Source organism: Heterocephalus glaber, unplaced genomic scaffold (assembly GCF_053883595.1).
Source record: "Heterocephalus glaber isolate CG9 unplaced genomic scaffold, H.glaber_assembly_v1.0 deba00001564, whole genome shotgun sequence".
In the NCBI taxonomy this organism is placed as follows: domain Eukaryota; kingdom Metazoa; phylum Chordata; class Mammalia; order Rodentia; family Bathyergidae; genus Heterocephalus; species Heterocephalus glaber.
Window position 1 is genome coordinate 2,867,072 of NW_028258351.1, and position 16,268 is coordinate 2,883,339.

Consider the following 16,268-nt stretch of genomic DNA (forward strand, 5'->3'; position numbering starts at 1 on the left):
CTCACCTAGCTCAGAGGAGGTAATCCGTGCAGGCGCTAACAGCCCCCCCGCCCCAGTCGAAATGAGAAAACACGTAAATAAGTCTCAAAACCAGACTTCCAGATCACCTACAGCAACCCCAAAGGGAAATGAGATGGAACACTCTGATACTCAACCACCTGGACCCACTCAATTGGCAACAAAAGGGGATCTGGAAAAAATGAAATCAGAAATAATTTCTCAGGTAACAGGAGAAATTGTGCCCCTAGTGCAAGACATGATTAATAAATCTAGAGAGGAGCTGAGGAACATGATGGAATCCCAACATAAGAAACAAATGGAATCCATAAAACAGATGCAAATAGATTTCCAGGACATGAAAAACTCCATTGAAAGTCTACACAGCAGAATGAGCCAATGTGAGGACAGAATTTCAGATATAGAAGATAAGATTGCAATTAGTGACCAAGAAAAGAAAAATTGCTTCAAAATTATAAGGGAACATGAGAAATCAATCCAGCAGCTGCTAGATGATGCAAAAAAGAATAACATAAGACTGATTGGGCTCAATGACGAAACAGGAGAGAGTGCAGATGACATAAAAAATCTCTTCACAGAAATAATGACAGAAAACTTCCCAAGCAGGGGAAAACAGCTTGACATACATATAAGTGAGGAATATAGGACTCCAAGTAGCCTTGATCAAAAAAAATCTACACATAGGCATATAATTGTTAAGATTCCAGAAACACAACAGAAGAACAAAGTTCTCCAAGCAGTCAGAGAAAAGAAACAAATCACATACAAAGGAAAGCCCATCAGAATCACAGCAGACTTCTCAACACAAACCATCAAGGCAAGAAGAGCTTGGAGTGACATATTCCAAGCTCTAAAAGAAAACAGCCTCCAACCCAGATTGATGTACCCTGCAAAACTATCTTTCAAAATGGATGGAGAAACAAGATACTTTCATGACAAAGAGCACCTTAGGAACTTCGTGAATACCAAACCAGCACTCCAAAGAATTTTACACAATAGCCTAGGAACAGACATTGAGGATCACAACCCCAGGAAGCGAAGCAGAATGAACCCAACTGGCATGACAAGAAATTAAATGTAAAGGGGGAGAACCCAACAAAAAGAAAAAGTCATGGCAATGAAAAGTCAATATGTTTCAGTTATAACCATCAACGTTAATGGTCTCAATTCACCAATCAAAAGAAACAGACTGGCAGAATGGGTCAAGAAGCAAAATCCAACAATATGCTGCATACAAGAAACACACTTAATTCAAAAGGAAACTCATAGACTGAAAGTTAAAGGGTGGAAAACAATACTGCATGCAACAGGAACCCGAAAAAAAGCAGGACTAGCTATCCTCTTGGCAGATCAAGTAGATTTCAAACCAACACTGATCAAGAGAGATGAAGAAGGACACTACATCCTTGTAAAGAGAACAATCCAAGAGGAAGAGATGACAATCATAAATATCTATGCACCAAACACTAGTGCACCCAACTATATAAAACAAATACTAACAGACATGAAAAGTCATATATGCACTAACACAATTGTAGTGGGGGACCTCAACACCCCACTGTCACAAATAGATAGATCAACTACACTAAAAGTAAGTAATGAAATACTAGAACTCAATCGAACTCTTGAACAAATGAACTTAACACATGTTTACAGAGTCTTCCACCCCACAAAATCAGAATACACATTCTTCTCAGGTGCACATGGGTCATTCTCAAAAATAGACCACATACTCACACACAGAACATGTTTAAGAAAGTGCAAAGGAATTGAAGTTATTGCCTGTATATTATCAGACCATAGTGTGTTGAAATTGGAGATCCATAGCAAAAGAAACTCAAAAAATTTCATAAACACGTGGAAATTGAACAACACACTTCTGAATAACCAATGGGTCACAGAGGAAATTAAAGAAGAAATCAGACAGTTCCTTCAATTAAATGCCAATGACAATACAACATATCGGAATCTATGGGACACAATGAAAGCAGTCTTATGAGGGAAATTCCTAGCAGTGAATACGCATATTAGGAAAACAGAATGAGCCCAATTAAACAACCTGATGCTGAACCTCAAGCTTCTAGAAAAAGAAGAGCAGGACAACCCCAAAGCTCATACAAGGGAGGAAATTATAAAGATCAGAGGAGAAATCAATGCAATGGAGACTAAGAGAACAATACAAAAAAATCAATGAAGCCAAGAGGTGGTTCTTGGAAAGAATCAACAAAATTGACAAACCTTTAGCCAACCTTGTCAGAAAAAGGAAAGAAAAGGCCCAAATCCATGCAATTAGGAATGAAAAGGGTGAAACTACAACAGACCCAGCAGAAATACAGAGGATCATCAATACCTACTTCCAGAACCTATACGCCAATAAGATGGACAACACAGAAGAAATGGACAGATTCCTAGATACATATGAATTACCAAAGTTGAATGAAGAAGACCTAAAAATTCTGAACAACCCAATATCAACCAATGAAATTGAAAATGTAATTAAAAACTTATCAACTAAGAAAAGCCCGGGCCCTGATGGCTTCACTACTGAATTCTACAAGACATTTAGAGAGGAACTGCTGCCACTACTGTTTAAACTCTTCAATGAAATTGAAAGGGAAGCAATACTCACTCCCAAATTCATTCCTGGAAGCAAGCATCACCTTGATCCCCAAAGCAGAGAAAGACCCAACTGAAAAAGAGAACTATAGGCCAATCTCACTAATGAACACAGATGCAAAAATCCTTAATAAGATACTGGCAAATAGAATGCAGAAGATCATCAAGAAGATCATACAGCCTGATCAAGTGGGATTCATCCCAGGGATGCAGAGATGGTTCAATATATGAAAATCAATTAATGTAATACACTATATCAATAGAGCCAAGGACAAAAACCATATGATTATCTCCATAGACGCAGAAAAAGCATTTGACAAAATCCAACATGCATTTATGTTAAAAACTCTACAAAAAATTGGAATAGATGGTCTCTACCTCAAACTGATAGAAGCCATCTATGAAAAACCAACAGCCAATATCATACGAAATGGTCACAAACTGAAATCCTTCACACTAAAATCAGGAACAAGACAAGGATGTCCACTATCACCACTCTTGTTCAATATAGTTCTGGAAACATTAGCCACGGCAATTAGACAAGAGAAAGAAATAAAAGGAATAAAGATAGGAAATGAAGAAGTCAAACTGTCATTATTTGCAAATGACATGATACTCTATATAGAAGACCCCAAGAACTCCACCAAAAGTCTTCTAGACTTAATAACCAAATTCAGTCAAGTAGCTGGTTACAAGGTCAACACACAAAAATCAATAGCTTTCCTCTACACGAATGACAGACTCACTGAGAGAGAAATAGGGCAAATAATTCCTTTCACAATAGCATCCAAAAAACTGAAATACCTAGGAATCATCCTAATGAAAGAAATCAAAGACCTCTTCTCTGAAAACTATGGCACTCTGAAAAGAGAGATTGAAGATGATATCAGAAAATGGACAGACATCCCCTGCTCCTGGGTAGGAAGGATTAATATAGTGAAAATGGCCATACTTCCAAAACTGCTATATAGATTTAATGCAATTTCAATTGAGATCCCAGCAGCATACTTCATAGACTTCGAGAAAACAATCCAAAAATTCATTTGGAGCAAGAAGAGACCCAGAATAGCAAAAGCAATTCTAGGTAACAGAGACATGGCAGGGGGTATCACAATCCCCAACCTGCAACTCTACTACAAAGCTACTGTGATTAAAAAAAAAAAAAAAAAAAAAAGCATGGTACTGGCAAAGAAACAGACCTGAGGACCAGTGGAACAGATTACAAGATGCAGAAACAACACACTCAGCCATCTCATCTTTGACAAAGGAGCCAAACACCCTCACTGGAGGAAAGATAGCCTCTTTAATAAATGGTGCTGGAAAATTTGGGCTTCAACTTGCCAAAGATTAAAACTAGACCTGTATCTCTCACCATGCACTAAACTAAAATCTAAATGGATTAAAGATCTAAATATTAAAATAGAAACGCTGAACCAGTTGGAACAGAGGTTAGGTAGAACCCTTGAAGACATCGGTGTAGGAAAAGATTTTATGAACAAAACCTCAGTTGCCTGTGAACTAGCACAAACAATCAACAAATGGGATCTCTTCTTATTAAAAGGCTTCTGCACAGCAAGAGAAACCACCAGCAGTGTGAAGAGACAACCCACAATGTGGGAAGAAATCTTCACCTGCTCTTCCTCAGACAAAGGTCTACTATCTCGAATCTATAAAGAACTTAAAAAGATCAGACCTCCCAAATTTAAAGACCCAATCCAAAAATGGGCATCTGAAATGAAGAGACATGTCTCAGACAAAGAAGTAGAAATAGCAAATCAATACATGAAAAAATGTTCAACATCACTGGTCATTCGAGAGATGCAAATGAAAACAACGCTGAGATTCCACCTCACTCCAGAAAGAATGGCTGCTATCATGAAATCAACCAATAACAAATGCTGCCGGGGCTGTGGGGAAAGAGGAACCCTGCTCCACTGCTGGCGGGAGTGCAGACTGGTGCAAGCACTGTGGAAATCAGTATGGAGATACCTCAAAGAACTAGGACTGGAAGTCCCATTTGACCCCACTATTCCACTGCTGGGGATCTTCCCCAAAGAATTTAAAAGAATCATACCACAGTGATATATGTGCGCCCATGTTCATAGCAGCACAGTTTGTAATAGCTAAAAGTTGGAAACAGCCCAAATGCCCATCAACTGGGGACTGGATAAAGAAAATGTGGGTTTTTTATAAAATGGAGTACTACTCACCCATAAAAAATGAGAAATTAGAGACATTTATAGCTAAGTGGATGCACATTGAGGTGATACTCTTAAGTGAAATACATAGGACACACGTGTAAATACCGAATAGTTTCTCTGGTGTGAGAAACTGAAAGTGTAAATAAGGACTAAAAGGTATAATAGATAATGTGAAATAGGAAGAAAAGGGGCAAAGGGGAAGGAAGTGGGAGGGCTAGGGGAAAGGATAGAAGGGAATAGGATTAATATGAGAAAATGGAAAAATAGGAACAAAATCTTTGTAAATAGGGAGGACTGGAGGGGTTGAAGGAAGGGCTGGGCAAGGGTGAAAAATAAGAACCAAGAGAGGCTATGTAAAGGTGCAAATTTCCAATGATGAATGTCATTATATTGTATACCTAAAATGTACCAATGATTAGAATGAATAATCAATAATGTAAAATAGGAAGAAAAGGTCCAAAGGGATAGGGGTAGTGGGAGGGGTAGGGGAAAGGAAAGAAGGGAAAGGAAAAATGATGAGAAATGGAAAAAATGGAAATAAAGTCTTTGTAAATAGGGAAGGGTGGAGGGCGTGAAGGGAGGGCTAGGAATGGGGAAAAAATAAGAACCAAGATGCATTATGTAAAGGTACAATTCCCAATGAGAAATGTAATTGTGTTGTATACCTACAATGTACCAATAAAAGAATTTAATACAAAAAAAATAATTTTTCTCATTTTCTTGCTCATTAAAAAAAATTAATTCTCCAAAGTTTGAAAAGGTGTGCTCTTAATGCTTTGGGATTTGGGGAACTTGAACTCTGGGTAACTGTGTTATTACCATGTCCACTGAAGGCATATTATTGTGGTATATATAAGAAAAAGACATTAAAAATATATGTATGAAGAACACACTCTAATATACTCTAATATATATTGCGCAGTACTTACATAATAGATTCCTATTGAGTAAAATAATATTATTCAGAGGTGGGGAAATGAATGTTAATATGGTCTACAAAAAAGATTTTCCTATATAAAATCTGTAAGCAAGAAGAGAACCAAATACCTATGAGTGGTATCACAGTAGAGGTGTGTTTCTAATTTCTTGAATTAACTTTAAATGTCAATATGATCTCTCAATTCTGATAACTACCTCAACCACTATTAGAGGCTATTAAGTACACAAGAGAAAACATAGTTTATAATGCTTAATTTCACTATTTGAGTCCATATTTTTAGAAACTCAGAAGACCTCAAGAACTGTAGTATGCTAGAATGCGTGCAAATTGTTTCCTGTTCACCGAAACAATATTTTACAACTAGAATAAGCAGAGTATCAACAGCTCAGCATTATCCCAACTGTATAAGCATGACTCCTTTACCTCTACCTCCATCTAAACAAGGAAATAAGTGAAGGAGGTCAGGCAAGGAAGCCTCTGTAATGCTAAGATGAATTCTAACATGTTTACAATGTCGCTGAACAAAGTAAGAAGAGAGAACTGAATATTAAAAGAACTCAGGTTTCCCCATTTAAATGAGGTAAAATTCATGAACACCACACGAGAATTTTACATGGCTTCCTCCTAGAATCTGGGTCATAATGGAGAGATAATTTGAACTCATTTCCAAAAACTCATTGAGACACTGCCTTATTTTTCCTTGTAAAGAGAAATTTAAGATATTTTTTAAAACCAGGTACCTACATTTATGATCAATTAATCTTTGACAGAGGAACCAAAACATGTCAATAGAAAAAGAATATTCAGTTCAACAAATAACAGAACAAGTGGATATGTACATGGAAAAGAATCTGGACCCCTACCTCATACCACATTTAAAAAATTAACCTGAAATCTATCAAAGACTTAAAATGAAAAGCTAAACTGATTAAACTCTTAGAAAAAACACAGTAAATTTTCATGACCTTGGATTAAGCAACAGTTGTTTATGACACCAAAAGTACAAGTGACAAAACAAAACATTAAGTTGCACTCTAAAAACACTAAAAATTTTGAAAATTGCGTGAGATGATTCATGCCTGTAATCCCAGCAGTTTGGACACTGAGGCAGGAGGACTTCAAGTTCAAGGCCAGCCTGGGTTATGCAATGAGTAGAAAGTTGGCCTGGAACCACATAGTAAGATCTTGTATCAAAAGCAAAAAGTAAATTAATTAATTAATTTAAAATAAAAACCTAAAAATTTTGTACTCAAAAGAATACAAATGAAAGGAAAGAAAAGGAAAGGACAACATACAGAATGGTGGGAAATGTCTGCAAACCATGTATCTGATGAGTGATTCTGCTTTAGAATATAAAAAGAACTATTAAAACTCAATACTGAAAAGACAAATAAGGTATATACACAAATCACATTACTCAGTGTCATTACCCATCAGGGAAACATACATAATTACAAGAATCTGTAAACAAATGTTCAAGTTCAAAACCTATGTCTGCAAAAAACTTGTGTACTAGCGTTCATGTAAAACTACCCATATAGTCTAAAAGTATAAACAAAGCAAATATCTGTGAAAGGATGAGTACATAAAATGTAGTAAATCCATACAATGTAATGTTTCTCAAAAAGAAAAAGAAACGAAGAACTGAAAGAGGCCATGAAATAGATGAATGCTAATTATATCTATGATTAGTGAAAGGCATCAGTCATGTATGACATCTCCGAAGTACCATGAATGCACTACACAGGAAATGCTAAATATCACTGAATATTTCTTAACTATCATACTGTTCATTAGTGACCTTTTAAAGGTTTCATGAGCTTTGAGATAACTTATTTTATTTTTATTTTTCATGTAAATGAAACACAGGAATTACGGAGAACTGCCAATCTAAGGCTCAACAGGTGAGAATTACACGCAAAGAAAGGAAGAGTCAAATGTAGTTCACTCCACACATACTCAGTGTGTATCCACTAAGAATCAACTATCTGGCCAGTCCCTAAAAATATCACAGAGGCCTCATACATCTGATGCAGAACCCAAATGGTTAGGGTTAAGTCTTAACTTTTAACTCGCACTGCCCGTAGGTCTCATGTACACTCACCACTGTCTACTTGTGAATGTTATAAATGGGATTCTTAGCATAGAAAGTAAAGTTCCTCATTGAAAAATTTAAAAAGAAAAAAACCTTTGCATTTGAAAGCTCTTTTAAATTTATTTGTTTGTTACATTGGTTATTCATCATCACAAATGAAGAACACATATACTAATACCATTAAGACTATAAGAAATATTTTTTCCTCCTCAAAGTAAAACCAGAGACCAAGGGAAAGAGACTGTGTACTGAGCACTCTTTGGTCTCCCTGGAGACTTCATATCTACCTTTCAATTTAAAGACACTTAAAATGACTACTAATGACATCTATCAGTCTTTGTCTTTTGTTTTCCTAATCATACCTGGGTTTTGGATTTCCACATCAGACAGCTGCTCAAAGCCAACTTTTCTGTACAATCAAATACAAAGGTGTCTCATTTCTCATCATATTGGATGTGTTCTGTTAACAGTTCTCCATCAGCTCTCTACCTGTTCCATCCACCCTCTGGCACAAACTCCCATGATGCTTGCTGTGATGGACACAGCTGTCTCTACTTATTTTACAGTACCTTCATTGTATTCATACACAACTAAGGCATTCACCTAAGAGCTTTTCAGACTCTTTTAGAAGTTAAATGCTTGCACAATCAAAACAACATCCTCATTAAGTGAAGATCTTTTCATTCTACAAGGGATGTGAACTTGGTACCAATCACTAGGAGAAAAACTATGTAGTAGAGGTAAATGAGCTACCACAAAAGCTGTCTCAGCATATCTAGCCCCACCAGCTGTCTGTCCCGAATCCCTGCATGTGACTAACAGGCAAAACTGGCTTACACTTATGTGATAACAGAAACCTAAACACAGAGAAATGTGTATAAGTTATATGTAGTTTCAGACTAGCTGGAAGGAATGGGGGGATACGATATTATTGCTCTTAGCAACCTTAAAGTAAATGCATAAATCTGATCCCTAAGGTTTTCAAGTTCTATAGAATTATTTGAAAAGAAGAATGACATGCTTAATGGAACTGTGAAATGAAAACGATTACTATTATTGCGAGGGGTATTTGTAATGAAGTTAGGGAGGGGTGAAGTGAAATGTCACAATAAGTACTATTCAGAGTAGGAAGAAAAATCATAAATTTTTGTTGTTGCTGCTGTTTTCTGAACTCCTTTTTATATAAAGTATATCTTTTAGAATATTCTTAAGTAATATACACTTTAGTTTTTATGCAATCCACATAAAATAAGAGATTGCAAGGTATCTCAATCCAAGGAAGCCATTGTACAAACAGCACTCTAAGAGAATGAGACTCCTCATGAATCAGGAAATACTAAAACTTCATTATTGTAGACCACAAACCACATGACTAGGATTTAGTTATAAGCTCCATGCCACTTGTAAAATGAGTGCACTTGAGTGTACCTCCACAAACACGGTTGAGACTTCCAGATCTTTTCTTCCTATCATGAAGAACTCACAGAATTAAGAGACTAATACTTGTTTGAACTATTTAGTAGGTAAGGTAAACCAAAGATGTCTTAAAAAGACATTAAGAGTAGGGCTGGGGATTTAGCTCAGTGGTTCTGCTGCCTGCCTCACAAGCACAAGGACCCAAATTTGATCCCCGATACCAAAAAAAAAAAAAAAAAGACATTAAGAAAAAGAGAAAGAAGATAAAGAATTAAAATGAAACTGATAATACTATTAGTAGAAACACTCATGTACAGAATAGCATACATGTTATGTTAAATGCTATTAAGCCAAATTGTGTCCATTTTCATCAATAAATGAGTATGATGAAAAGGATCTTTTAATCTCAATGTACCAAAATTATTAAAGACCTCTCAAATCCAACTTAAGACTAATATAAAAACTGGCTCATTTTCAAATTTTTATTCATAATAAAGCTATTGTTGCCTTTTAAATTTTGAAACTGTACATTAAAAGAATTTTTAGAAATACAAATTTTTATACCCACCAAAAAAACTACAATATAAATATGTGCTAAAAGATAAATGTCACCATCACTAACTTACTAACTTGTTTGTCACTTCAGCTAACTATATTTGCCATTTATTACAAAGAAACATGAGCATTCCAACAGAACCTAATATTTAAACAGAGCTAAAATTTCAGAATGTACTTTACCAATTATTTAAACTACTGTAACAAATAATTATTTTGGATTTTCTCTCCAATTTACCACTCAAGTGAGGCAGTATAACATCTTTATTTTTTAAAGGAAAATTAAAACAAAACCAAAAGATAGCTCTGTGGCCCTGACCTGACAGTAAAATCCACTATCATGAAACACAGACTGTTAAGTATACACTTAAAATGGAGTCACAGGAGGTGCAGAAGCCTTGAAACAAGTATTTCCAATGAATAATAAATACCATAAAACTACTGTTAAAATGGGATGAAAGCAGCTCAGAAAAATCTGGCACCCGGATCTAGCTGAAATATCTGTCCACTGTTCTGACTGACTCTCTATAACCTATCTAACTGGAATAAATGGATAGAACCATTACGTGGTTCTATTTTCCTATTTAATCAGAAATATAACAAATATATTAATGTATAATAACTGCACATCTCAGAAAAAAGATTATAAATATAAAGATATGTGCTTGTCTTATTTTTCTTCATGGTCTACAAAATGTTAAACAATGTACTATAATGAATTGTGATGTATGGTGTATATAATTATATCCAATATATACTGTAGTAATTGTATCAAAGAAAGAACATTTATACATACAAAATGGCTACTGCAGGGTGCTTAATACATCATAGATACTCTGTAAATATCTGTGTAAGAAGACATGTTATTTCAGGAGCTACAACAAATGCAACCGAGATTCCCTGCTCATTTCAAAATTGAGATCAATTAAATTATTTCTTCAGAATGTACACATCAGACTCTCTGGGAAAACTCAACTAAAGCTTCCATGGTCAGTTGCAGAAGATGAAAAGGAATGCAAAATGGAAAATGTGGGCTTCAAAAAAACATACATGTATTAAACAAAATTCTGTCCCGATGGCCTTAGGACTACAGAGTGGCCCTGCTGATTCCTGCAGAAGTTCCAGCCTACTAAGCTGTCTGACACGATATACTACTTGCAAAGTCCAACAACTCCATAAGCAAATACATATCTAAGAAGTTATTTGGGTTCTCTCCCATTCTCACTTTTTCTTTTTTCTTTTGGTACTGGGGATCGAACTCAGAACCTTACGCTTGCGGGGCAGATGCAGTGCCACTGAGCTAAATCCCTGTCCCCTTTCTTCTTTTTTTTAAAAATTTAATCCCATTCCTCCCCTCAAGCCCCCTCCCCTCCCTATGTACAGAAGCTCTGTTTCCATTTTTTCCTGCTATTTTCACTTTTTTCTTGTCACTGCCTTCCTTTCTCCCTCCCTCCTCCCTTGTTCCCCTTCCCATATGAACACTTTCTTCCCATTTCCCAACATCCATTATACATCTCAGTCCTTATTTCCATGTTCAGTTTCTCACACCCGAGAAACAATGCAGTATTTAAACACGTGTGTCCGATTTATTTCACTTAAGAGTATGGTCTCAAGATCTATCCATTTCACTCCCCACCCCGCTTCTCCTTCCCTTCTAGATACAATTTCATACATGTAATTTCACATCATATCAAATATATTAATTCCGTGTGCTTAAGCACATAATTTCGGACTAGATTCTGTGCTTACTTTTGAATTGGGGAGCAGGAAAATTTATTACAGTGGAGCAAAAACAGGGGAAGAAGTAGATGGGAAATATTTCTTTGAGTTTCAAAATCCTCAAATAGGATAATACAGTTACTTCCTCAAGTGTGACGCTTAGGGGCCTTGGATTTAGCTCGGTGGCATCACGCCTGCCTCGCAAGCACAAGGTCCTGAGTTCTATCCCCATACCAAAAAAAAGTATGGGACGTAAATAGGTAGTTTAACAAGTGCTTTCAAAAAATAATGGATATATGAAATTAATCACAATTAAGCAAAGAGAGTATGTGAGAAGAAACTGAGGCAATATAGAATATGTATAATAATACATTGGCAAGGTGAAATTACCTATCATACAATTACTGAACAAGAACATCCACAAAAATCATAGGAAGATCATAATTCAAATGAAATACCGATGACATGATTATAACTAGTTTGCTGACTGTATCAAGTAGTATAAACTCAAAAGTATATGACATCCTATAAAATTTGATACATACTTGTAACAAAAAATTTTCTTGCAAAAGTACAGCTATCAAAGGCAGCAATTTTCTCCTGTAACACTACGACGAGAATCCTAAAATTGGAGGGAAAAAAAGGAAAAACAAGTGAAAATAAAATTCTATGAATCCTTAACTCATAAATAAGTTAAATCATCTAGATTTAAAAATAAAACATTTCTTATAACTATTTAAGGTAGAAATTATCTGCCTTTTAAAGTCCAAAGTATAAGATGACTAGAAATGATGACTAGATGATGTTGATGACTAGAAAATGTTACTGAAGAAAAGCTATCACGTCATAAAATGTTTTTCTCTTAATAAAGTTTCACTTCCCTTCATTTTAAATACATAAATTTGTGACTGAATAGTATCAACAAAGAATTCACTATTCACTGCTTCAGTTATGGAATTAAATAAATTGGATTTATATAATCTATCACTTTTAAGTGCTAAATTTCACAACACACAAAGAAATCTAAGACAAATGTGACTCAGTGTAAATAAGTCAGTTCTGATTCACTCAATTTATTAAAGTTTAACTAGAATCTTTTTTCTTTTTTTCTTCTTTTTTCCCTTTTTTTGGTACCTGGGATCGAACCCAGGACCTTGTGCTTGCACAGCTGGCGGCAGAACGACTGAGCTAAATCCCCTGCCCAGAATTTAACTAGAATCTTAATACAAATTATCAAGTTTAAAAATTATTTCTAAAAATCTAATAAAAGATTTATAATTGAAAGAAATAATATATTATTTTTTCAAAATTAGGTACAGGTAAATATTAAGACACATACTAATAATTACTGGGGAAAACCAAAATTTAGTATTTAAAATGCATGGTTTATTAATTTGTTCATTTGTTAACAGTTATATTTGATGATACAAGAAACTTTTAATGAATAATTCCCATTACATCTTTATGATTATCTGTTGCTCACCCCCTGCCAGGTTTGTTAAAGAGCTCTCTGTTTTTACTGGGTTGTTATTACTTAAAAATACTCAATAGTGGTCCAAGGATTTAGCTCAGTGGTTCTGGTGCCCGCCTTGCAAGTGCAAGGTCCTGAGTTTGATCCCCAGTACCAAAAAAAAAAGTAAACTTCAACCGTGTTCTGTTACTATAATAATGCCTCAAGCCATCTTACACACTGCACCTTGATAGAAATAAAAAGCATTTCCATATGTAAATATTATTTACCAAGGTCTGTACTATTTCTTTGCACAAATTGTTAATCATCTAAAAAGATCAAATAATTCAGGTGTGGTGGTACACACCTGTAATTCCAGCACTAAAGAGGCTGAAGCAAGAGGATCACCTCAAGTTCTAGGCCAGCGTGGACTACATAGTGAGTTCAAGCCCAGCCTAAACTATATTGAGAGATCCTGCCTCAAAAACAAAACAAAAAACGACAACAACAAAACCAAACAACCCACAACCTCTGGGAAGTATAAAAATACATGTATGTGTTAGCTTAAATTTGTAATACAGCATATGGGTCTCTGCTTAGGGCTTGGCATATCTTTTTAAACGACAGAACAACAAATTTGTAACAGGATGACCTAACTCTGAGTCCTCAAAGGTGAGGCCCAGGAGCTGTTGGATGTTCTTTGTCCAGAGGGCCCTAAAGCACCTGTATTCTGTGAATGCAAAGGCACAAATCCCCTTTATATTTGGGGCATCAGTTTCTCATTTTCAACCTTCATAGGGTCTTTTCCTTCACTGATCCATGTACAAAACCTCACAACTCACATACAATTATAGGAGCTGACAAAGCTCTTTTTAATCCTATAGAGTTCCTCACAGAAGACAGATTTGCCTTTGGTACTTTGTGTACAGCTGAGCTTTCAAACATCCACTTCCTTCTGTTGGCATCTACCCTAATTTGAGAGTCTGTCTTTGTTAAAAAAAACACAATGTGATAAAGACAAGAATTTGGTTTCTGACCCTGTCTCAAAAACTGAAAAAAAAAAAAAAAAGAAATTTTGGTCACTGATGAACACATGAAGCTGAAATTGAGGCCTGGTATGTAGCAATAAATGAACACATATTTGGTTTATGAATCCTGAATACAGCTCACTAAAACAAGATCTGAAAACTGACTGATATACAGTAAGAGAACTTCAAAACCAATGCACCCATGGAGAGAACAGTGTATGCTCAGTGGTAGGAAAATCACAAAACTCTTAATTTAAGAAAACTGGGGTGGGTACATGGAGGGAATATACAGTCAGGATGAAAAGATTTGGATGGATACATGAGAGCTAATACATGTGCACATGTAGATGTGTAGCTCATTCTATAGGAAGGGAGAGTCTACAAATTGAAAGTAGCAGAAGTAACAAAATGGAAGATTTCTTCTGAGTGCTCCTAATTCTTCTACATGCTCCAAACAAGTCCAGCATACTTCAAATTATTTCCATACATATAATGTGCTTTATTTTATCTAGGTGTATTTAAATTATCTTTAATTTTCCTATGTTGCTATGTTATATTACTATGTTACTATGATATATCCAGGAATAGTCTTCTTCTTTCTTATGCTACTTGGTGTTCCTGGGGACCATGAGTACATAAATTTATGTTCTTTGTAAAATGTGTGTAATTTTTACAAATTATTTTTATATAATGTTTTCTCACTTATCTTCTTAAATTTTCTGATATTGTCTAATAGTTCCATGAGGCTCTGGTCTATTTGTCTATTTTTTTTATCTCTACTCTTCAAACTGTATAATTTTACTGATCTATTTTGAAGATCCTATTTCTTGAGATTTTCATCAGTACAATCATGAAAGTGTGTTTGGTATATACAACCAATTATCAATATGTCTGGACATCAGGGAGATTAACCCTTTGGTTCGTTTACTGGGTCTATTTGAAAATATCTTGTTATAGGCGATTTAAATTTATTTACATTAACGAACATGATTAATACATGGTCTCAGCTCCCCTTCGCCACGTGGAATGTTTTGCCTTTCTGGGGGGAAGATTTCTAACCCCTCCCCTAATTTCCTTTCTTGGACTATTTTAATTCTTTGTTTAATCATTTGTTACCATTTCACTTTCACCTACAGTACTTTGTGTTCTTCTTTTTTTCTATTCCTAATTTGAATTTTAATTGTGTCTACATCAAAATATCTGATATTTACAAGCTATTCTCTTATTATACCCACCTTCTTACATGTACACCTCGCTTATCACAACTTTTGCTGTATTCCAGTCATTTTAAATGAGCTATTAAGTCCATCCTACATTCAAGGTTGGGGAAATTAAATCCTGGTGCTTGAAAGAACGAATATCAAAGAATCTAAAAATATTTCTATACCAACATAATTGCTTCATATAAATTTTTAAATTACTCAATTGTTGATATTCCTCCAACATTCAGAAAGTATATACTTTCCCTCAAAACCCCTCATCACCTTATAGCAAAAGCAGAGTCTCATCATCTATATCAGATCCAAGTACAGATGAGGATCCTTTAGTATAATTCCTTAAATAAGGCTCCTCAAATACTCTCAATGTGAATATTGTTAATTAAGATGACAAGTTATCTGCCTAAACAATGCAACAGATCCATACATACAAGGGTGGGAGAGACCCAGAATAACTGCTAACTTTGGGTTTTTTGAGACAAGGTCTCACTATGCAGTTCAGGCTGGCCTTGAACTCATTATGTAGCCCAGGCTGGCCTCGAACTTACAGCAATCCTCCTGTCTCAGTCCCCCAAGTGCTGGGATTACAGGCATGCACCACCATGCCTGGCAAAAATGATTTATTTAGAGGGCTTAAGACACAGAGAGACCAATCTTTCAAATCAGCTACCTTGTTTCAAGAAGGGTTATTTCATATCTATCCTTTATTACACTTATTTATTTGAAGACAACTTTCCCCCTTAAAATTGTCTTCCCCATTAACAGAAGTTGTTTTCATGATCACATCTATTCCTGCACATGTTCCCATCCTCTGGTAACTTCATTTAAACTATTGGGTCTCTAATGGTTTAAGCTGCTGTATCATCTAGAAAAAAAAAGAACCACAATTTCTTTTCTTTTCTTCAACATAATCTGTGTCAGACCATCTCTTGCACAGGTTCTTCAACAAGTTCTGCTGGTCTCATATTTGAAATTTCAAGTTATATTATTTGCTCTTGCATAGTTATGAACTA

At 35.4% G+C, this 16,268-nt stretch overlaps 1 protein-coding gene across 15 annotated transcripts in view; it reads right to left on the bottom strand.

Annotated features, from left to right (window-relative positions):
- The window catches only part of Bcas3 (BCAS3 microtubule associated cell migration factor), a 583,853-nt gene that overhangs the window by 448,303 nt on the left and 119,282 nt on the right, over positions 1-16,268 (bottom strand). For all 15 annotated transcript variants that reach the window (XR_015443252.1, XM_021248678.2, XM_087191873.1 and 12 more), the window contains exon 9: positions 12,106-12,182. Coding sequence is in view for 14 of the 15 variants with exons in the window: in XM_021248678.2 (XP_021104337.1) it covers positions 12,106-12,182 (77 nt within the window). In the remaining variant the exon portion in view is untranslated. The remainder of the gene's footprint in view (positions 1-12,105; positions 12,183-16,268) is intronic.